This window comes from Eumetopias jubatus, unplaced genomic scaffold (genome assembly GCF_037043125.1).
Source record: "Eumetopias jubatus isolate StellerSeaLion01/CBP00866 unplaced genomic scaffold, mEumJub1_p1.0 scaffold_7, whole genome shotgun sequence".
NCBI classification, from domain to species: Eukaryota; Metazoa; Chordata; class Mammalia; order Carnivora; family Otariidae; genus Eumetopias; species Eumetopias jubatus.
The window spans coordinates 33,770,003-33,795,458 of NW_028274813.1; the positions used below are offsets into that span (position 1 = coordinate 33,770,003).

Below are 25,456 nucleotides of genomic sequence, written 5' to 3' on the forward strand. Positions count from 1 at the left end.
TAACTGTTCAAAATCTTTGGGAATGCAGCAAAGGTGGTCCTAAGGGGAAAGTATATAGCAATACAAGCTTTTCTCAAGAAACAAGAAAGGTCTCAAATACACAACCTAACCCCGCACCTAAAGGAGCTGGAGAGAGAACAGCAAATAAAACCTAAACCCAGCAGGAAAAGAGAAATAATAGAGGTCAGAGCAGAAATCAATGAAATAGAAACCAAAAGAACAATAGCTGACAGATCAACGAAACTAGGAGCTGGTTCTTGATAAACCTCTGGCCAGACTTATCAAAAAGGAAAGAGAAAGGACCTAAATAAATAAAATCATGAATGAAAGAGGAGAGATCACAACCAACAAAAAGAGACAAACAATTATAAGAACATATTATGAGCAACTGTATGCCAGCAAATTAGATAATCTGGAAGAAATGGATGCATTCCTAGAGACGTATCAACTACCAAAACTGAACCAGGAAGAAATAGAAAACCTGAACAGACCCATAACCACTAAGGAAATTGAAGCAGTCATCAAAAATATTCCCACAAACAAGAGCCCAGGGCCAGATGGCTTCCCAGGGGAATTCTACCAAACATTTAAAGAAGAATTAATACCTATTCTTCTGAAGCTGTTTCAAAGAATAGAAATGGAAGGAAAACTTCCAAACTCATTTTATGAGGCCAGCATTACTTTGATCCCAAAACCAGACAAAGACCCCATCAAAAAGGAGAACTACAGACCAATATCCCTAATGAACATGGATGCAAAAATTCTCACCAAAATACTAGCCAATAGGATCCAACAGTATATTAAGAGGATTATTCCCCATGACCAAGTGGGATTTATTCCTGGTCTGCAAGGTTGCTTTAACATCCACAATCAATCATTGTGATACAATACATTAATAAAAGAAAGAACAAGAATCATATGATCCTCTCAACAGATGCAGAAAAAGCATTTGATAAAGTACAGCATCCTTTCATGATTAAAACTTCACAGTGTAGGGATAGAAGGTACATACCTCAATATCATAAAAGCCATCTATGAAAATCCCACAGCGAATATCATACTCAATGGGGAAAAACTGAGAGTTTTTTCCCTAAGGTCAGGAACACGGCAGGGATGTCCACTATCACCACTGCTGTTCAACACAGTACTATAATTCCTAGTCTAAGCAATCAGACAACAAAAAGAAATAAAAGGCATCCGAATCAGCAAAGAGGTAAAACTCTCACTTTTTGCAGATGATAGGATACTTTATGTGGAAAACCCAAAAGACTCTATCCCAAAACTGCTAGAACTCATACAGGAATTCAGTAAAGTGGCAGGATATAAAATCATGCACAGAAATCAATTGCATTTCTATACACCAACAACAAGACAGAAGAAAGAGAAATTAAGGAGTCGATCCCATTTACAATTGCACCCCAAATCGTAAGATACCTAGGAATAAATCTAACCAAAGAGGCAAAGAATCTGTACTCAGAAAACTATAGGATACTCATGAAAGAAATTGAGGAAGACACAAAGAAATGGAAAAATGTTCCATGCTCATGGATTGGAAGACAAATATTGTGAAAATGTTTATGCTACCTATAGCAATCTATATGTTTAATGCAATCCCTATCAAAATACCACCCACTTTTTTCAAAGAAATGGAACAAATAATCCTAAAATTTGTATGGAACCAGAAAAGACCCCGAATAGCTAGAGGAATATTGAAAAAGAAAAGCAAAGCTGGTGGCATCACAATTCCAGACTTCAAGATCTATTACAAAGCTGTCATCATCAAGACAGTATGGTACTGGCACAAAAATAGACACATAGATCAATGGAACAGAATAGAGAGCCGAGAAATGGACCCTCAACTTTATGGTCAACTCATCTTCAACAAAGCAGGAAAGAATGTCCAATGGCAAAAAGACAGTCTCTTCAACAAATGGTGTTGGGAAAATTGGACGGCCACATGAGGAAGAATGAAACTGGACCATTTCCTTACACCACACACAAAAATAAACTCAAAATGGATGAAAGACCTAAATGTGAGACAGGAGTCCAACAAAATCCTTGAGGAGAACACAGGAAGCAACCTCTTCGACCTCAGCCGCAGCAACTTCTTCCCAGAAACATTGCCAAAGGCAAAGGAAGCAAGGGGAAAAATGAATTATTGGGACTTCATCAAGATAAAAAGCTTTTGCACAGCAAAGGAAACAGTCAACAAAACCAAAAAACAACCGACAGAACGGGAGAAGACATTTGCAAATATCTTATATATATATATATATATCTATGTATATATATATATATATATATATCCAAAATCCATAAAGAACTTATCAAACTCAACACCCAAAGAACAAATAATCCAATCAAGAAATGGGCAGAAGACATGAAGAGACATTTTTCCAAAGAAGACATCCAAATGGCCAACAGACACATGAAAAAGTGCTCAACATTGCTCGGCATCAGGGAACTCCAAATCAAAACCTCAATGAGCTACCACCTCACACCAGTCAGAATGGCTAAAATTAATAAGTCAGGAAACGACAGATGTTGGTGAGGATGCAGAGAAAGGGGAACCTTCCTACACTGTTGGTGGGAATGCAAGCTGGTGCAGCCACTCTGGAAAACAGTATGGAGGTTCCAGTAATTGCACTACTGGGTATTTACCCTGAAGATACAAAGGTAGTGATCCAAAGGGGCACATGTACCCCAATGTTTATAGCAGCAATGTCCACAATAGCCAAACTATGGAAAGAGCCTAAATGTCCATCAACAGATGAATGGAACACGATGTGGTATATGTATATGTATACACACACACACACACACACACACACACACACACAAATGGATTATTATGTAGCTATCAAAAAAACACAACAAAATCTTGCCATTTGCGGGGAACCCTCCTCCACTGTTGGTGGGAATGCAAGCTGGTGCAGCCACTCTGGAAAATAGCATGGAGGTTCTTCAAAAAGTTGAAAATAGAGCTACCATACAATCCAGCAATTGCACTATTGGGTATTTACCCCAAAGATACAAATGTAGGGATCCGAAGGGGTACGTGCACCCCGATGTTTGTAGCAGCAATGTCCACAATAGCCAAACCGTGGAAAGAGTCAAGATGTCCATCAACAGATGGATAAAGAAGATGTGGTATACACACACACACACACACACACACACACACACACACAATGGAATATTATGCGGCCATCATAAGGAATGAAATCTTCCCATTTTCAACGATGTGGATAGAACTGGAGAGTGTTATGCTGAGCAAAATAAGTCAATCAGAGAAAGACATGTATCATATGACCTCACTGATATGAGGAATTCTTTTTTTTTTTTTAAATTTTTTATTTATTTATTTGAAAGAGAGAGAATGAGAGATAGAGAGCACAAGAGGGAAGAGGGTCAGAGGGAGAAGCAGACTCCCTGTTGAGCAGGGAGCCCGATGCGGGACTCGATCCCGGGACTCCAGGATCATGACCTGAGCCGAAGGCAGTCGCTTAACCAACTGAGCCACCCAGGCGCCCTGATATGAGGAATTCTTAATCTCAGGAAACAAACTGAGGGTTGTTGGAGTGATGGGGGGTGGGAGGGATGGGTCGGCTGGGTGATAGACGTTGGGGAGGGTATGTGCTATGGTGAGTGCTGTGAATTGTGTAAGACTGTTGAATCACAGATCTGTACCTCTGAAACAAATAATACATTATATGTTAAAAAAAAAATCTTGCCATTTGCAATGATGTGGATGGAACTAGAATGTATTATGCTAAGTGAAATAAGTCAATCAGAGAAAGACGAATATCATATGATCTCACTGATATGAGGAATTTGACAAGACAGAGGATCATAGGGGAAGGGAGGAAAAAATGAAACAAGATAAAACCAGAGGGGGAGACAAATCATAAGAGACTCTTAATCTCAGGAAACAAACTGAAGGTTGCTGGAGTGGAGGGGGGTGGGAGGGATGGGGTGGCTGGGTGATGGACATTGGAGAGGGTATGTACTATGGTGAGTGCTGTGAATTGTGTAAGACTGATGAATCACAGACCTGTACCCCTGAAACAAATAATACATTATATGTTAATAAAAAAATAAAAAAAAAAGGTAACTTCTACACACTGGATGCTCTAATGCAGAAATTAATAAATTCAAACTTAAAAAAAAAGCTATTGTCAAGTTTTTATTCCTGACAATTCTCTGGCTGGTAATGGCAAATCTTTTCCTGCTACTTGAGTTTTGTCTCTTTTCATTTGTACTAATTTTCTTCCCCATAGTTTGGAAAATCTTGTATATTTACATGAATTTTCATAATTCTACTAATATAACATTAATTAAGAATAGACAGAAATGAGTTATCACTTCTAAAAACCCAAGAGCTTTCTTTCAGATTTTGATCACTGTGGGAATCAAATATTTTGATGCTTTCTTCTTAAAAATTTTCTGGTTTTGTTCCATCTTAACTAAAACATTTTTCCATTACCTATATTCTGAATCCTAACTTGATGGTATTAATATAGACTATGGCACTTCAAAATAGATACTGAAAAAAAATTGCTAAATAAATTATGCAAATAAAGCATGTATATTTAAAATGTGAAAAGATAATGAGGTATCTAAAAAGAACAGAAAACTACGAATTAATCATATTTAAATACTGAATCTTGTTTTAGCCTCAGATATATTCAATAAAAGCTATGTAAATTAATTTTAAAAATCATATTAAAATTCCTTCTAAGGTTTTTTGATTAAATATGAGTTATTTTCTGGGTGCCTGGGTGGCCCAGTTGGTTGAGTGTCTGCCTTCGGCTCAGGTCATGATCCCAGGGTCTTGGGATCAAGCCCCGCATCAGGCTCTCTGCTCAGCAGCAAGTCTGCTTCTCCCTCTCCCTCTGTCATCTGTCTCACTCTCTCTCTCTCAAATAAATAAATAAAATCTTTAAAAAAAATAAATGAGTTATTTTCTATCAAAATTGCTTAAAGTGAGATATATTTATAATATGCTTTATTTAAGAAAAGAGGATACATATATGGAAATATATGATGGTATGCATAAAGGAAGTATGAAATAGGAAGATTCATCTACCTGCTTGCAACACAGGGATAATTAGGCCAATGTTCTAAGTCTGATTCCTATGTGAGTTAATTTTACTCAATTATATAATTATAAAAATAACTCCCCCACACGAAGAGGTTTTGTAAGTATTGTGATAATAGCACACATGTGGTATATCCACAATACTGGGGAGGGGGGAAGCACCTAGAGCACAGATACAGAGAATAGATTGGTAATATAATCAATAATCTTTGGATATCAAAAACAGCATAATTCTCTAGACATTGTGATTATACACACACATACACACATGTACATGCACATAAAGACACATCAAAAATATATAGATAGGGATGTTTATATTTGAGGAATGCAGGGAGAAATATGAAGGGAATCATGTAATCAGAAGAATAGGAGAATTTAATGAGATGTACACATTTTAGAGGTGTAATGAAGTTTATGGACTAAATAGATGAAACTATCTGAAGGGAATTATGAATGAATTCAAATGGCCACACTGATATAAAAACCTACAGCAAATGCCAGCACAGACCAATCCCCAGGAGATATCTGCAGGTAAAGAGGATCATCCTGGATGAAGACCTTACTGGACTGTAGGTAGAAACTGGAGGCAGTAATGTGGATAATAAAAATTTATGCTTTCACTTGAAATATTTGAATAACCGTCTCAACTCTCTGCTTTAATTTTGTAAAGCTCAACCAGAGATAAGGAGAAAAACAGTGAAAACTGTTTTTTAGGTAAATTTTTTTTTTTATTTTAAAAGACTTTATTTATTTGTCAGAGAGAGAGAGAGAGCGAGAGCAAACGAGCACAAGCAGAGGGAGGGAGTGGCAGGCAGAGGGAGAAGCAGACTCCCCGCTGAGCAGGGAGCCCAATGTGGGACTTGATCCCAGGACCCTGGGATCATGACCCAAGCCGAAGACAGACGCCTAACCAACTGAGCCACCCAGGCGTCCCTGGAATTTTAGGTAAATTTTCCAATGAGATAGGGAGCACAGGCCTGAATGACCCGGGTGGGTGGAATGTAAATCTCATTACAACAAAATGCATAGGGATCCAGAGATTGTTAACATGGACCAACAAATGCACCTGAGCCAAGGAATTCTAGCTTTGACTTTGTAATTTACAAGTGCTTATCCTAAGGCCACAATCTTAGAATCCCAACATAGAGAAGGAAGGGAAGGGAATCAGTTACTAAATTCCAAATATGACAGCTTTGTGAAAAACTGATTTATATATACTGTTTCTTTTAATAGTACTTCATAATGACCTTACTGGGTGGACATTATTTCTATTTTTAATGTATGAGGGAAATGATACTCAGAAAGGTTATGTAGGTTGCCTAAGGTCTCTTAGCTACTTAAAAAGGAAAGCAAGGCAAAGAATATGTCTGATAAGCTCCTGCCAGTGTACCTTACTTCTTTTTTCTCTATTTTCTGACAGGCTCTGAACTGTCAGGAGGAGTTAATGAATTCCTAGCCTGACTTGTGAACCACTTTGGTGATAATCTCCTATGGCTTGGAATCAGGAGCTTCTGCATTTCTTTTAGAAGGCAGTGAATTTCTGCTTTAGATTACTGCCTGAATATAGGCAGTTACCTAACTATTAAGTAAGACACAGGGAGAAGTCCTACTGCTATGGTCAGTAATCTAAAAGAGATACTTTACTGTCTCAAACCAGTTCTAAAAGGAAAGCTTAAAGTTTAAGCCCTTTGTGGAAAAACAAAGAACCCAAGTCAGAGACGCTGAAATCTTTGGTCATGTAATCTTAAATAAGAAAGCTTAGTGCTTGTAATCTAAAATAATGGTCCTAAGAAAGCAGAATTCTTTCTATTGAAAGCTCAAGTTTTTCCAGTGTTCACTCAAAGAGATTGGGAATTACAGGGAGTGGTGCCAGAATATTTTAATCTGCCTTACAGTAAGTAAGTAGCTGGTGCTATACCAAATGTGAAGTTGTAATTTATTCATGTCATGCATTTTATAAGCAAAGAGGATGAATCGTATATGGTAGTCTGACAAATACTTTCATCTATTGTTACTCCAGGTATGCCTCTCCCAAGAAACCAACGGAAGTTTATTTATAATCAGTGGAGCACTTGCTCCTTAAAGGTCTTGCTTGCAGATAGGAGCTGAAAATATAAATATGCTAAAGAATAGACCAGAGACAACAGAAAATTCATCTGCAGTCCAAACAGATTAAAACAAATAATACATATACATGTACATCTAGGCACTTGTTTTTAGAATAACTTTCATGCTGATTTGAAATGTAGCGTACTGTTGTGGAATGAACAGCAAACTAGGAGTCAAGAATCGTAGGTTATCCTAGGTTTCAATCATAACCATATGTCCAACTTTAAGAACATTATTGCACTTCTTTGGTTTTCAACTCCCTCATCTTTAAAGTAAGAGAGACTACTTGATCTCTGAATTACCCTCTTTCTGTAATATTCTAAGTATTTCATGTATTATACTCAAAATTCCTTCATAGAGTTACCCCATATCTCTGACCTTGACAGCAATCACTTTCAGCATTTCTGTACATGTTTATCCTTCGTTTTCTGGAATTACTGTTGATTCTTCTCAGACATAAAAAATTTTTTAGAGATGTTACAGTTCCAAACTGCTTCATAGATTCAGTTGTTCTAGACATTTCTCAGGAAACACAGGCTCTCCTTTATGGGCTTCTCTAATTATAGGTGTCAGAGAATTTGCACAGGTAAAATATTTAGGATTTCAGAGAACTGTGAAGGCCTTTTAGTTTTCCCTTCCCCACTCCCCATACTTTTTCTACTCAGTGACTGAAGGATGAAATTCAATATTTAGAGGTGCATCTAGTAGAAATAAAAATGAACTATGAAGGTTCTGGATAGAAGACCAAATCAGTCACAACATTCCTTTAAGCCAAAGCCTAATCTAGAGCAAGGCCCTAACTCTCTTCAATTCTGTGAAGGCTGAGACAGGTGAGGAAGCTGCAGAAGAAAAGTCTGAAGCTAGCAGAGGCTGGTCATGGGGCTTAAGGAAAGAAGCCATCTCTATCACATCAAAGTGCAAGGTGAAGCAGCAAGTGCTGATGTAGAAGCTGCAGCAAGTTATCCAGAAGATCTATCTAAGATAATTAAGGAAGGTGGTTGCACTAAGCAAGAGGTTTCCAGTGTAGACTAAACAGCCTTCTATTGGAAGGAGATGCCATCTGGAACTTTCATAGTTAGAAAGAAGTCAATGCCTGGCTTCAAAGCTTCAAAGGACAGCCTGACTCTCTTGTTAGAGGCTAACACAGCTAGTGACTTTCAGTGGAAGACAGTGGTCATTGACCATTCCAAAAATCCTAAGTCCCTTAAGAATTATGCTAAATCTACTCTGCCTGTCCTCTATAAATGGAACAACAAAGCCTGGATGAGAGCACATTGGCTTATAACATGGAATAACATGAATATTTTAAGCCTACTGTTATGAGCTACTGTTCAGGAAAAAAAGATTCCTTTCAAATGTTACTGCTAACTGACAATGCACCTGGTCACCCAAGAACTCTGATGGACATGCACAGTGAAATCAATGCTGTTTTAATGCCTGTTAGCACATCCATTCTGCAGCCCATGCATCAAAGAGCCATTTTGACTTTCAAGTCTTATTATTTAAGAAATACATTTCATAAGGCTGTAGTTGCCATAGATAGAGATTCCTCTAATGGAACTGGGCAAAGTAAACTGAAAACCTTTTGGAAAGAATTCATATCTCAATGCCGCTAAGAACATTTGTGATTTGTGGGAAGAGGTCAAAATATTAACATTAACAGGAGTTTGGAAGAAGTTAATTCAAACCCTTTTGGATGACTTTGAGGGGTTTGAGACTTCAGTGGAGGACGTAACTGCAGATGTGGTGGAGGGAGCAAGAGAATTAGAGTTAGAAGTAGAACTTGAAGATATGACTAAACTGCTGCAATCTTATATAAAACTTTACCTTATGAGGAATTGCTTCTTATGGATGAGCAAAGAAAGTGCTTTCTTGAGATGGAATCTACTCCTGGTAAAGAAGCTGTGAAGGTTATTGAAATGACAACAAAGGCTTAGAATATTACATAAACTTACTTGATAAAGCAGTGCAGGATATGAGAGGATTGACTCCAGTTTTGAAAGAAATTGTGCTGCAGGTAAAACGCTATCAAACAGCATCACGTGCTACAGAGAAATTGTTCGTGAAAAGAAGAGTCCATTGATGCAGTAAACTTGATTTTTATCTTATTTTAAGAAATTGCCACAGCCACCCTAACCTTCAGCAGCCAACACCCTGATCAGTAGGCAGCCATCAACATTGAGGCAAGACCCTCTGCCAGCAAAAAGACTGTGACTCACTGAAAGCTCAAATGATGGTTAGCATTTTTCAGCAGTATTTTTTAAAAATGTTTATTTAAATTCTAGTTAGTTAACATATAGTGTAATAGTAGCTTCAGGAGAACAGTAAGGTATTTTTTTTAAGATTTTATTTATTTATTAGAGAGAGAATGAGTGCACAAGAGAGAGCACAAGTAGGGAAGGGGCAGAGGGAGAAGCAGACTCCTCGCTGAGCAGGGAGTCCGATGTGGGGCTCGATCCTAGGGCCCCGGGTTCACCTGAGTTGAAGGCTGATGCCCAACCAACTGAGCCACCCAGGTGCCCCAGTAAAGTATTTTTTAATTATGGTATGTACTTTCTTTTTTAGACATAATGTTACTGCACATTTAACAGAGTTTGTATAGCATAAACACAATTTTATATGCAGTGGAAAACTGAAAATTCATTTGACTTGCTTTATTGCAATATTCACTTTGTATTGTGGTGTCTGGAACACCTGCAATATCTCCGGGGTATGTCTGTACTTTGGCATCAAATTGGAGAATGGATTGGAAGGATGCTAATGGGGGGGGTGAATCTATTATAATTATCTGGGAAGTTAATAATAAAGATCTGAACTAAATCAATAGCGGTGGGGATGGAGAACAAGGGATAGATTCCAGAGGATATAGGATAAGTTTAGTATTGGTCATGTTAAATTTACTAGCAGCAGGTATACATTTGGTGTATGAGTCTGGAGCTCAGGCAAGGTCTGGGAAGTGATACAGAACTAGAAATCACGTAATATTTGAAACATAAGGTTATCTGAAGTAAAAGTGTAATATCTGAAAAGGGCCAAAGATGAAAACTCTAAAGAAAGTTTACATTCAAGGAACTGAAAAAGGAAAGCAAGCCTACAAAAGCCAATAAAGGAGACGAATACCACATTATCTATCTGTCTCTCTCCTATACTATAGTGGGGTCCGTGGGGCAAAAGTTTCATTTTATTCACCTTTTATGTCCAGGATCCAACATAGTACCTGACATTAAGTAGATGTTTAGTAAATATTCGTTGAACAAACTGAATATGTTTCTATATATGGTATTGTTTTTTAAATACCTAACTAAAGAGCTTGGGAGGTTTAATTATAATACCCTTTTGCATTAAAAATTGAGTTTGATTAAACTTAAAGGTTGAATGCAAACCTCTCTATTATTTCTCATCATCATGGGTGGAAATACTTGACAAGAAAATTAACCATCCATGAAGAGCTTGCTTACTTATGAGTGACAACTGATTTAGTGAACAAATGAAGGGGAAACAAGCACATGAAGGGAAAAGAGAATCCATTTGCCAGCATTCTTTTTTTCTTTTTAAAGATTTTATTTATTTATTTGACAGAAAGAGACACAGTGAGAGAGTGAACACAGCAGGGGGAGTGGGAGAGTGGAGAAGCAGGCTTCCTGCGGAGCAGGGAGCCCAACATGGGGCTCGATCCCAGGACCCTGGGATCATGACCTGAGCTGAAGGCAGACGCTTAACGACTGAGCCACCCAGGCACCCCAGCATTTTTTTTTCTTAAAAGAAAAATAAAAATGGCCATTTTAATTCTGTTTTTTTCCTTAGAAGAACTGGAATTTCTATCTAAATGTGACTTTGGCATAAACAGTGAGATCATCCAAGGGACTGATATTAAGGAAAACTACCCTGAAATTATCACAAGCCAGGGATGTTAACTTATTTTTATAATAAGTATTACTTAAACTTTTTTCCAACTTAAGTTTATATTCATATTTTCTGAAAATGTCTTGGTGTTGATATAAAAATATCTGAATATTTTGCTTTTAATAATACAAAGAAACCTATTTCATTATAATTACTTTCTGAAATCACATAGTTAATTGCTGACTAATTCCCCACTCCAATTTTTAAATCTTTATTTCCTTTAATAAGGAGTAAAACAAAAATGAAAGAAAAGGTTTCAGCCTAATGATATACACATACCTAGAAGAATATAAGGCAAAGATATATAACTATATAAAAACAACTTTTGTCTAAGTAGGGTTGGGGACCAAAGAGCCAGAACTGGGCATTTAATATTTCACTGGTTTTTGACTCTTTTTTTAAAAAGTTTTATTTACTTACCTAATCTCTACACCCCACATGGGGCTCAAACTCGAAATCCTAAGAGTCACATGCTCCCCCGACTGAGTCAGCCAGGTGCCCCATAGGCCTTTTAACATAACTTATTATGTTTTCTACCATTATTTTTGGTATTTTAATACTGAAAGAAGAGCACTATCATGTAGTAAAAAGAAGAATGTAAGTCTTAGCTTTATTCCTATTCCTTTTCTGCTGCTCTGAGTTTCCTAGCAGAAAAATTATGGTGTTGGTATAGATGCTCTCTATTTTTCATTGAAGTTTGAATATTTTATGATCCATGAATGAAGTCTTTTATTTGTAAAATCAATTCTTTTGTGTTTATCTGTATAACAAAAACAATTGAGAAACTATATTTTATTCAAATTGCACTTAAACTTCTATGCTGAATTTTTAGAAAAGAAAATGGTTGATTAAAAACTGAAAACAATGGAGAACACTACCTATCCATTGTCTTTCCACAGGCTGGTCTCCATGTGCTTTTAACCTAAGAGCTTATATGCTTCTCACTGAAAACAGGAAGATGGATGAAGCAGAAATCCCAGAGGTCAGACTGGTTGCTCAGTGATCAATGGATAAATTAATATGGTTTTGATATTTTATATTTAAAAAGACGTTTTCCACAAAGGAAAACATGGTTACAAGACACATTTATTATCTCCCACAAAAAGGACAACAGGACATCAGGCAGACATAGAGTTAACTATTTTCCTCACTTGGTGCTGATAACCCTTTCTTTCTTTTTTCTATAAGACTTATTTTATTTAAGTCTTTTTTTAAAAAAATATTTATTTATTTATTTGAGAGAGGGAGACAGTGGGGGTAGGGGCAGAGGGAGAGAGAATCCTCAAGCAGACTCCCCACTGATCATAGAGCCTGATGTGGGGCTTGATTCCAGGGCCCTGAGATCATGACCTGAGCAGAAATCAAGAGTTGAACACTTAACTGACTGAGTCACCCAGGTGCCCCTATTTTATTTATTTGAGAGAGAGAGAGAGAGAGAGCACGCATGAGCAGAGGGGGAGAGGGAGAGAGAATCTCAAGCAGACTCCCTGCTGAGCATGGAGCCTGAGGCGGGGCTTGATCTCATGACCCTGACATCATGACCTGAGCTGAAACCAAAGGTTGAACACCCAACCAACTGTGCCACCCAGGCGCCCCTGATAATCCTTTCTTTAGTTTAGAGTATTGGTTTTTTTTTTTTAAAGATTTTATTTATTTATTTGACAGAGAGAGACACAGCGAGAGAGGGAACACAAGCAGGGGGAGTGGGAGAGGGAGAAGCAGGCTTCCCACAGAGCAGGGAGCCCGATGCGGGGCTCGATCCCAGGGCCCTGGGATCATGACCTGAGCCGAAGGCAGACGCTTAACGACTGAGCCACTCAGGTGCCCCTAGGGTATTGGTATTTTGACGGACAGGCTAAACAAGGTTGATTATTTTCCTTCCCTTTTTATTTTTTTATGAAAAAGAGGCTTTATACGTGCTTTATTCTATATACCATTAAGATTGATCTTAGAGTTGAGTAGAAATAAGAAGCAAAAAAGCAAAAAGAATGATGATAGTGATTGTGATAATGGTTAATAACCTTCTCCTTCAGGAAAACCATGTATTTATACTATATGAATCTTACTTGGAAAAAAATGAAAAGAAAAGACAATGGGCAAATATAATAGTACCTCGGTAGTTGATGATTTCTGTCCCAAGCACCGGAGTCATCTCCAGGACTGTGATGAAAGCTTTGTCCATAGACGTTAGAGGAAAAGGAGACATGCGGTGTCTTCTAGCCACCTTGGTGATATCAACAGCACTGTGACCTAAACAGGAAGATAATTAACTAAGACTATGATGCTGAAACAGTGATTACAAAGTGGTAATGTCTTATAAATATCATCAATTCTCATTTTCATATGTCTGTAAATGAACATTACAAGGTAAGAAATCTTCTCCTTCTTCCAAAATATAGCCTGCTTAGGTGGAATATTAACCCAAGCCAGCAGTGTTATATTATGTGTCAAAACTTGGTGAAATTTAATGTTATTGGATAATCCTTTTGAGTGCTTACTATGCATTATGGCATTATTCTAATTAACCTTCACAACAACCTTATGGGGAGGCATTATTATTATCTTTATTTATAGATGAGGAAAGAGAGGTTTATATATCTTGGCCTAAATCACAGAGCTAGTAACAGCACAGACAGGACTCAAACCGGGGTAGTGTGGCTTCAGAGTTAATGTCCTTAACCACATACTAAACATCGAACACTTAATGAGCTAGTTAGTAAAATGAAATACTCAAACTTGAATTTATTTAGGAGTTCATAGGAAATTTTCTTTTTTAAGAAAAGTCACAGGAAAAGATTATTTAGCTACTCACTCCTTATTCACTCTCCTTCATGGCATTAATATTACCTATACACTAAAACTCCTAATTTATATCTCCAATCCCAACCTCTACCTTCAACTCTAGATTTAAATGTCATCTAAACAGCTGGTGGATAAGAATGTGTATCTCCAAACTTATAAATCATCCAACATGCACTTGGATGCATAACAGGCAATTGAAACTTAACATGTTCAAAATCAAACTCTTAATTCCCCCACCCTTCTATCTTGCCCTTATGATGTTTTAGTCTCTTACAATTTCCATCTCAGAAAATAGCAACTTGATTCTTCCAGTTATTAATCCAAAATCTGGGAAACATCCTTGATTATTCTCTTTCTGTCAGAACCATATCTAAACTACCTTTGAGATATCTTTAGAATCTGACTATTACTTACTATCTCCACAATTACTACAATAGTTGGATCCATCATTTATTTCCTGGGAAACTGAATAGCCTCTTAACTGATCTCCCTACTACTGTCCTTGTTCCACTATAATTTATTCTCCACATAGTAGTTATGGTGATCCTTTTAAATTTTAAATTGGATTGTGCTAATCTTTGCTTATAACTCTCCAGTGACTTTCCATCTCACTCAGAATAAAATATTTGCTATGGCCTACGAAGTCCAACATATTATGGCTTCCACTATCCTCATCTCCTACCATTTCCCCTCTTGATCACTGTGCTCTAACCATACTGGTTCCTTGCTTGTCTTGAGCATGCAAAATACATCTCTCCTCAGGGTCTTTGTACTTGGTATTTTGTCCACTTTGACATCCTTCCCCAGGTATAATGGTTCCATCCATCCCTCGTTTCTTTCAGGTCATTGCTAAAATATCATCTTATCAGAGAGGCCTTTGTTAAACATCCTATGTAGAATATTACCCACCATCATTTTCTATTCTTTTTATCCTTTCTTCATGGATATATAAATAAATACACACATATATATGGATATTCATATCCATATGCCTATAATTTATATAATATATACATTTATATTTATTTGTTTATAGCCTTCCTCTTCATAGAATGTAAGCTCCATTGTCTTTTTTGTTCAATGTTATGTCCAGTATCTAGAACAGTATTTGGCACATATTAGGCAATAAAAAAAAATTTGTTAAATTAATGAATCATTTAATGACAAAAAGGGACTTCTTAGATCACTATATTTTCATGCATAAATAAGTTGGCCTTTTCTTTGGAACCTTAAAGGTCTATAGCCCAGATGATAGAAAAGGAGTAACTGCAAACACAGTTGGTTGGCTATCCTGTCTGCTATCCACAACTCCATTCTTCCCTAGCCACTGTGCAGCAGAGTGTGGTCCTATGATAGAGTTCTGGCCGGTAAGATGCTGGAAGAAGTCCCTGGGGGCAGAGTTCCTATGGTGAATAAGACGATAAAGAGATAAAGCTTTAAGAGGAGAAAGCTTTTGCCCTTCTTTCTTCTTTCTGCTTGGAACATGGGTAGATACTGGGAGGTGCCGTAGCCATTTTTTAACCATGAGGGTGGAAACCCACACAGTAAGTATGGAAATACGAGAAGAAAAAAGAGCCTCTGCTGACAATATTGAGTTGCTGTACAAGCCCTGGACTGCCTGTCAACAGGCTTTTGATATGAAAGACAAATAAGCTCCTATTTCTTTAATCCACTTTATCACGATTATATATATTTCTCAGTAGTCTCTAAGTTCCCAGTCATTGCAATTTATTATTATACCCCAACCCAACCCCAGAAGCTGCTTCAGACATATTCACTGAATAAACTCAAAGGTACCACCTCAAAGAGTTTCCATTCTAAGATGAATGATATTGTCATAAGTACTGAAAGAAAAAGACATATAAAGATGCTTATACTTATCACATTTCTCTCCAATAGGCAATCATAAAATTAGAAAATTTTCAAAGCTTGAAGGGCCTTAGAGATTTAGTGCTAAACATGAATAACATTTCTACTCAAAATTTAAGTGAACGCTTATAAAGGATTATGTATGATATGATTTATCATTTACTTACAATTTGAAACATAAATTTATTTCTCACTTTCACCGAAGTCCCACCTTTCTCATTAAATATCATGAAAACATATTGTCACAACCAGTGTAATTGGAGAAAATGATAGAGATAGGCTCTTCTGTTTTTTATTCAGGTTTATAGGTCTCAGAGATGATATTTTCTAAAATATGTTTTACTTTCTTTATGGTGCAAATTGTGTAAAACCTTATAAAAACTGTCCTTTTAAAATGTTTAGTTTCTGAGGAGAAAATTTTACTTTTTAACTGAACAGTTTATTTGTTGAATTGCTTTGTAATAGAATTTTTCTTATTAGAAAGCTAGGTTGATTATCAGTGATACACATATCTATTCAACAAATATTTCTTGAATGCATTTTATGAGCCAGTTATGGTTAGGGACTTGGGATACAGAGCGGGATACACCCTGCCATGAAGAACATTACAGCTCAGTGGAAAGGAAAGATGGTAAATAAAAAAATAAGAGCAGGTAGGTAGTAAACCACCTGATGATGGTTCTCTAACTACAGAGACTGGTGGTTCTCTGTCTCTCTCTAAGTGGAAATTACAGTGTGGATACCTACCAGCCTGGAAAAATCTTTCCCCAAAATCTTTAAAATAATTTTGTACCTTATTTATATATATATTTTAGGGCACCTACCACTTCTGTTTTATGTTATAGACATTTAAATATTTGTCTTACCTGTGTTAGTCAACTGTAACAACTCCTTTGAAGGTAAACCCTATATTTTACTAAATTTTTGGCTTCCATTTTTTAAAGAAACATGATTTCAACTATTTTCTGATGTTGACAGTAGTGATTCACAAGAAGCTTCAAAGTGAAAGCTTCAGAAAATTTAAGAATAGTTATCTCTGACTCCTTTTATTTTACAAGTTATAATCCCAAAGCACTTTTATTTGTCCTGGCCATTACAGAACTCAATCAGACAGGAAAAAGGATCAAGAATTGTTTTTTCCACACCCTAATCCTCTTCTTGATTCTGAGCCCAGCATAGAAAATCTAATGGAAGAGGAAAAAAAGTATGTACTTTTATGTCTTGAAGGCGAGACGGATTATAGCCTAGCAGCCAAATTTCCCTGAATGGTCCATAAAATCCAGTTTGGTAAAGTAGAAAGGAAGGAAAGGATAATTATTTTTTTTAAAGTAAGAAGGTTATAATAAAAGGCAGTTTGGTTTTTGGATAAAAAATATCCAGAAATTGAGAGAAAATTTAGATAGTTTTTCCTATAAAGCAAAGATTATTTCATGGCCATAAATATATTCTTATAGCTACCTTACAAAGAAATACCGATGGTCACAAAGAGAATCTGTGAGGGCATTAGCTCCATTCAACTCATGTACTCTACAAAACTAACATGAAAATATGTGTCCTATATAGGAGATTATAGTGTTCAAGGGAATATTTATTTTAACTTATAATAGTAAAATTAGCTGGTGATTTATGGCTATCACTGATAATTTGTAGGCAGGGTAGCTACTTTAACAAAAATAAACTACAAAGTGCTGTAGGATATGGGATCTTTATATGCAAGTGGGGCAAGGATGGGGAAAGGATGTCTAGACTTAGACATCCCCTCCACTAGTAGATGTCTGAATTGAGCAAAGAATAACAGGTTTGAATTATCATAACATCTAAATTGATAGCATTCTTCTGCAATCAGTTTAATTTTCTCAAGTAGACTTACAGGATTAAAGCAATTCCAAATTAGCCACAGATTGGTGACCTGGAAGTTTCTCTTGGAAATCTACATTTCTATAAGTAAAACTTAAATTGTCACTTTTATATTTTCTGGTGCATAAGTCCAGATGTGGGATTGACTATATTTGAGCTTGGAATCTTTGCAGGTAAAGTACTCAAAATGTTATTGAGATTTCCTATCTTCCATGTAGCCATGGAACTACTAAAAAGACTATATAAGAAGTCAGTGTAAAAACAGTATGGATTCAATCAGGATTGCCATCATGAAGGATATGTTTAAATACTAATGGCAATGTCTGTGATATACAAGGCCTTCAAAGAGGCACAGAAAGTACAAATGGATTCCTTTCTACTGAGTAGAATAATTAATAAGGATCTTTGTCATATAGCAGTAACCTTTTTCTTATGGCATGGCCATTGTGAAATGAGCTATTTATACCAATGAAATTACTTTCCCTAATTCAAATGCATCCTTTTCAATCTGACAATTCTTAATATACAATGTTTCATCTTGGCTTGAAAATCCACTCTAAATTAGAAGTAAATGAAGAAAAGATGATTTCAAATGGTAGAACATAATATAATAGAAACAAGATATTTTAAAATGTTTATGCTACCCAGATCAATCCGTACCTTCAATGCCATCCCAATCAAAATTCCAATGACTTTTTTCAAAGTCCTGGAACAAACAATCCTAAAACTGTATGGAATCAGAAAAGACCCCTAATCAACAAGGAAATGTTGAAAAAGAAAAACAAAGCTGGGGGCATCACGCTGCCCAATTTCAAACTATATTACAAGCAGTATCATGAAGACAGCATGGTACTGGCACAAAAACAGACATACAGGCCAATGGAACAGAATAGAGAGCCCAGATATGGACCCTCAACTCTATGGTCAAATAATCTTCAACAAAGCAGGAAAAAATATGCAATGGAAAAAAGATAAATGGTGCTGGGATTATTGGACAGCCACATGCAGAAGAATGAAACTCGATCATTCTCTAACACCATACACAAAGATAAACTCAAAATGGATGAAAGACCTCAATGTGAGACCGGAATCCATCAAAATCCTAGAGGAGAACATAGGCAATAACCTCTTTGACATCGGCCACAGCAACATCTTTCAAGATACATCTCCAAAAGCTAGTGAAACAAAAGCAAAAATGAACTTTTGGGACTTCCTCAAGATAAAAAGCTTCTGCACAGCAAAGGAAATAGTCAACAAAACGAAGAGGTAACCCACAGAATAGGAGAAGATATTTGCAAATGACACTACAGATAAAGGGCTGGTATCCAAGATTTATAAAGAACTTCTCAAACTCAACACCCAAAAAACAAATAATCAAGTCAAAAAATGGGCAGAAGACATGAACAGACACTTCTCTGAAGAAGCCATATAAATGGCTAACAGACACATGAAAAAATGTTCATCATCATTAGCCATCAGGGAAATTCAAATTACAACCACACTGAGATACCACCTTATACCAGTTAGAATGGCAAAAATGGACAAGCAAGAAACAACAAATGTTGGAGAGATTGTGGAGAAAGGGGAACCCTCTTACACTGTTGGTGGGAATGCAAGTTGGTACAGCCACTTTGGAAAACAGTGTGGAGGTTCCTCAAAAATTTAAAAATAGAGCTACCCTATGACCCAGCAATTGCACTCCTGGGTATTTACCCCAAAGACACAGATGTAGTGAAAAGAAGGGCCATATGTGTCCCAATGTTCATAGCAGCAATGTCCGCAATAGCCAAACTGTGGAAAGAGCCGAGATGCCCTTCAACAGATGAATGGATAAGGAAGATATGGTCCATATATACAATGGAATATTACTCAGCCTTCAGAAAGGATGAATACGCAACTTTTACATCAACATGGATGGGACTGGAGGAGATTATGCTAAGTGAAATAAGTCAAGCAGAGAAAGTCAATTATCATATGGTTTCACTTATTTGTGGAACATAAGGAATAGCACGGAGGACATTAGGAGAAGGAAGGGAAAAATGAAGGGGGGGAAATCGGAGGGGGAGACGAACCATGAGAGACTATGGACTCTGAGAGACAAACTGAGGGTTTTAGAGGGGAGGGGAGTAGGGGGATGGGTTAGCCCGGTGATGGGTATTAAGGAGGGCACGTACTGCATGGGGCACTGGGTGTTATATGAAAACAGTGAATCATGGACCACTACATCAAAAACTAATGATGTATTCTATGGTGACTAAAATAACATTTTAATAAAATAAGAAAAAAGAAACAAGATATTCATGCAGGTTCTTCTTGATTAAATTAAAATCCTCAAGAGGAAACTTTATTCCTCAAAACAACAAAACTGCCTAAAAGTGTAAATAATTATTCATTCTTTGGATATACAGAAAATCTCAAGGAAGAGGCTTGTTCTGCCCTATTAATAATACTGCCTTTCTTTAACATACTATTTGCAGCTTGAATTCCTTATATTTCTACTTTCTGGATCTTTTATAGCAGCAAACCACCTAAAATAATGAATAGCTTTCCTAGGAAACCTAAAGAGTGAAAATGATAGTTTGTTTAGGTTAAATAGATTTTCAGCTTTGGGAAAGGAAAAACTGCCTTAACGTCAAAGCCCAAGGATGCTGTGCACATAGTGGTCACATAGAAAATTTTCGTTGAATAAGGTCCTAAATGCTTGATTTTAATCACTCTAGAATATACAGCTTGACAAAGATGAGCTGAGAGATAAACACTATATACAATTTCAAACATTATTCTGGTCAATAATTTCAATGTTCTTTTTACTAGACTTGTCCATTTTTAAAAACAATTGCAAACATTTATTAACAATAAATTGAAACTAGGGTTTTCTTCTCTTTACCTTTTTGTTTAGAAGTGGTAAAAGGGTCAGTGCAGTAGGGAAATGAAAAATGAGAATAAAAAATATTTTAGCTGTGGTCAAGCAGTCAGAGAAATGGAAAATTAGCTTTGGGTTCAGTGTATGTACTGCCTAAGTAATTAACACTCTAAGTAAGTAACACTGTAAGTAAGTCCTTATAGGTTATCTTTAGATCAGGAGGTTTATCTATAGAAAAATTATAAGGCCAAAGGAGGAAAAAGTAATTTATTTCCTATGGTCAGGTGTGAACTGTCTTTATAGCTATCTTCCTTCTGCTTTTATTTTCAATTCGTTACATACAAGTAAGCTAAATATATAATATTAAAAGTAAACAGATAAAATTAGCTGAGAGTATAGGGTAAAAAGAGATTAAGTGAAAAAATGATATTAGAAGTATAATGATAAAATAGATTAGCTAAAGCAACACTAAAAAGGATAAAATTATTATTTTCATTTTTAAAAAAAGATTTTGTTTATTTATTTGAGAGAGAGCACTTGCGTGCATGTGCATGCACGTGGGGCAAGATGGGGGCAGGCAGAGGGAGAGGGACAAGCAGACTCCCCACTGAGCAGGGAGCCCACTCATGACCTGGGCTGAAGGCAGATGCTTAACCAACTGAGCTACCCAGGTGCTCTAAGGATAAAATTATTTTTAAAAAACTGTAAGTAGGAGTCAAGTGCTAAACACCCAACAAAGGCAAGCAAAGTCTTTTGAGTTAAGGTGGCTGTAATTTTTCATGACTGTCTTTATGGGGCTGGACTTCACTACAAGTGTTTTAAGAACTGAGGGCTCTTATTTGCAATGACGTGGATGGAACTGGAGGGTGTTATGCTGAGTGAAATAAGTCAATCAGAGAAAGACATGTATCATATGACCTCACTGATATGAGGAATTCTTAATCTCAGGAAACAAACTGAGGGTTGCTGGAGTGGTGTGGGGTGGGAGGGATGGGTTGGCTGGGTGATAGACATTGGGGAGGGTATGTGCTATGGTGAGCGCTGTGAATTGTACAAGACTGATGAATCACAGATCTGTACTTCTGAAACAAATAATGCAATATATGTTAAGAAAAAAAAGAAGAAGATAGCAGGAGGGGAAGAATGAAGGGGAGTAAGTCGGAGGGGGAGACGAACCATTAGAGACGATGGACTCTGAAAAACAAACTGAGGGTTCTAGAGGGGAGGGGGGTGGGGGGATGGGTTAGCCTGGTGATGGGTATTAAAGAGGGCACATTCTGTGTGGAGCATTGGGTGTTATGCACAAACAATGAATCATGGAACACTACATCAAAAACTAATGATGTAATGTATGGTGATTAACATAACAATAAAAATTATTAAAAAAAAAAAAGAACTGAGGGCTCTTGAGGAAGGCCTCAAACCATGATCCTTAGGTTCTTGCCCTTATTAGCAGCACTAGTGCTGTATATAGATTAAATATTGTGGGTACTGGTTATAGCTACTATGGCAAAAGACCAGCTTTCAACATAATCTTCCCCTTTCAGATACAATCTTTCCCTTTCCCCTTTCACAAACTTTCTTTCATCAGATCTTTCTCTTTGCTTACACTCTTGGTAATTACCCTCTGCTTTGCTGTCATTCTGCTTCAGGAATACAAACAAATATATTATCTGATTTAAAAACCCTTGGTTCGTTCTTGTCCTGCTACTGATTTCTGGTTTTGTGCCCTTTTTGGGTCTCTGAACTTCAGCTTGCTTTGTTAGGCTGCTAGGACCCCCTTTTTAAACCTAAATAGCTAAAAAGCTGAGAATTCTCTTATTTCCCAAAGAGGTTGTCAGGATATAATTTCAGAGGCATTAATATAAATGTATGTATGTATATATGTGTATGTGTATATATATATGTACACACATATATATAAACATAAATATATTTTTGTTAGCTTCTATTTGGAATGTTTTCATAAGTGCCACTAGCATTAAATGCAAAATTAGAATTGTTTTCTTCAGTAGGTCCTTGTTCTAAACATTCTTTAAGACAATGGTAGAGAAAAAGTAATTTTTCTTTAGAAATCATGCCATTATATCTGTAAAAGTGGAATCTAACAAGTATCTTTTAAAGCCCTTTCTAAGCATTAACTCACTAGTCTCTATAATGCCCTGGGGAAAAGAACCAAGAGAAGTTCCAAGTCATTTTTGTAATTAAAGGAGTTTTATCAGCTCATAAAAGTCACATTTCCCTTAGTTAATCTTCTCTAGATGGTGTTGTTTTTCATATTATTAGGTATAAGCACATAAAGCTTCAACTCCAGAATGCCTATCCTAGTTATTAGTTTTAATGACAGACTAATAAAAAAGTAAATTTTGACTAATATCTTTTTTAAGTTGTAAACATTGTTAAACATGATCATTAGGCATGTGGTAGATGTCAATTTGTATAGTTGAGAAAGAAAATCTTAGAACAGGTGATCATACAGGCAAATATGAAGACTGAGTCAGTGTCCTTGGAGAAAATAGAAATCTAGTTTTTAAAGTATTTTGCACATAAGCAGAGACTATAGAGTTTATTCTATATTATTGGGCACTTGGTATGACTCTCATCTTTCGATAGCCTAAAAAGTGGCCTTTCGATAGGCCTAAAAATTCACAACTAATTCTGCTGATATGAGGGCTATCGTTTTTTAAAAAAGTATAAATCACAGTATGACTATAACTGCAGAATTAAAATACAATCCAATGTGTATAATGGAAGAAAATAATTATATGTGTTAGTAGCAGTTATCTTTAAGTAGTAGTATAGGACTGATTTTTTCTCTTTCCTACTTTTCTGTATTATTCAGATTCTTGACAATAATCCTATATTACTTAAAAATATTTAATAAATGTTTTAAAATTTGAAATAATTATTTTCTTAGCCAACCCTAGCCAATATCTTCCAAAGTCATGGTCCAAATTCTGGGGTTCTAAGGAAATTTCTCAACAGCATCTGATTTAATTGTGTTTTTAACCATCAAAAAAGTTTCTTACATGTACACCTGAAACTAATATAACACTGTATTTTAAATATACTGGAATTAAAATAAAAACTTTAAAAAAAAACTTCCTATTGCCCTAGGGATACAGTTCAGATGACCTAGAGTAATGTGTTAGGCTTTTCATGATCTGTCCTTTCTCTTTGATTTCATCCCTCTTTGCTCTTACATATACCCTTATTCCAGCTATAGCAAACTTAATAATTTCTAGTACACAGCATGATTTTTTTCTCACACATCTGTCTTAACTGCTCTTTATTTCCAGTCCAGCTAGCAAACACCTGCTTATTTTTTAAGACTATAAAGATAGAGTCATATAAGATCTTATAATTCATGTTGCCTAAGTTAGAAACTGGTGGTCATTCTTGACTTCCTTACCTTCCATATCTAGTTCCCAATCCTGTAAATTGTGATTCCTTAATATTTGAAAAAATCGTGTATTATTTTTCTATTTCTATTGCTCCAGCTTTAATTCAAGCTCTCATCAGATTCCTGCTTCTGATCTCACCCAGAATCAATCCATTCTTCACATAGTAGTAAATGTTCTTTCAAAATTTCAAATTTAATCTTGTCATTCCATATTCAAATTCCTTTATTAACCTTTACAATAGAATCCAAACCCATTAGCATGGCAATTAGGAGGTTCATCTGCAAAAACTATATGGCCAATTGGAGGTCATAATTTGGTAACTTCTCCAGCCTCTTATTTCCCTTATTACCTTCCTCCTCAAACTGCACCCCCCCCATCTGTTTGTCAGAATGCTCGGTGCATAGTAAGCTCTTCATAAATGTTAGATATTTGCATTAAGGGTGCCTGGGTGGCTCAGTCAGTTAAGCATCCTACTCTTGATTTCGGCTCAGGTCATGATCTCAGAATTGTGAGACTGAGCCCTACGTTGTTGGGCTCCATGCTGGGTGTGGAACCTGCTTAAGATTTCCCCTCTCCCTCTCCTTCTTCCTCTCCCCCTCCCTCCCTAAAGAAATGTTAGATATTTGCATTAATATTATTTTTAATAGAGTTATCATCTGAGATAGATTTAAATTCATGTGGAAAGAACAGTTTGAATAAAGCAGCTGCTTTTGCTTTCCCACATTTGTCTCCACTTTTTTCTACCCTGCTCTGTGCCCCAAAGGGCTAGCATTTATGGATAGAACCAACAGAATCCTTATACCTGTGACTTCTGCTTGAGTTCAACCAATGGAAACCATTGGGAGAAGAATGGAGAGCACAAGAATACAGACAAGATATTTATTCCTTTGGCCTCCTGTCTGCTGGTTGGCAGTGGTTATGTTCCTTTAATAAAAACAATTAGCTCTGTGAGGCAGGCCTCCATAACAGACTTATTTTAGACATATTCCCTTCCTTGGCTCCTTTTAAGAGTAGCAACAATTTCCTGCTTTTGCTATCCCCCAAAGTTCTTCAACTTATCTTGCTTTTCCTTAACCCCGGCTACTCTGTTGTAACTAGTTCCTTTATTAAATTCTCCATTATCCTGTTTGAGTGATACAGCAGCCAAGGTGAGACTGTATACAATATGATTAGGGAAGAATGTAGAGATTGATATTGGTAGAGCACTGGGTTCCTAATGGGGATCAGAAGAAGTTGAGGCTAGAAAAGTAACTAAAAGCAGACCATAAAAGCCCTTGAATGCTAGGCTTTGGAGACTGAACTTTATCATGTAAGCCAATTGGAAACCATTTACATAATTTTATCATGTAATCCAACATCTTGAAGTTTTTAATGTAAGAGTGACACCTATAAAGATTTCTTGTAGGGGCGCCTGGGTGGCTCAGTCAGTTGGGCGGCTGCCTTCAGCTCAGGTCGTTGTCCCAGGGTCCTGGGATCGAGCCCTGCGTTGGGTTCCCTGCTCAGTGGAGAGTCTGCTTCTCCCTCTCCCTCTGCCTGCCTCTCTGC

The 25,456-nt window shown here is 36.6% G+C and overlaps 1 protein-coding gene across 3 annotated transcripts in view; it reads right to left on the bottom strand.

Moving 5' to 3' along the window:
- The window catches only part of GPHN (gephyrin), a 626,989-nt gene that overhangs the window by 106,352 nt on the left and 495,181 nt on the right, over nt 1-25,456 (bottom strand). For all 3 annotated transcript variants that reach the window (XM_028101094.2, XM_028101105.2, XM_028101100.2), the window contains one exon: nt 13,229-13,366. In XM_028101094.2, coding sequence (XP_027956895.1) covers nt 13,229-13,366 — 138 coding nt within the window. The remainder of the gene's footprint in view (nt 1-13,228; nt 13,367-25,456) is intronic.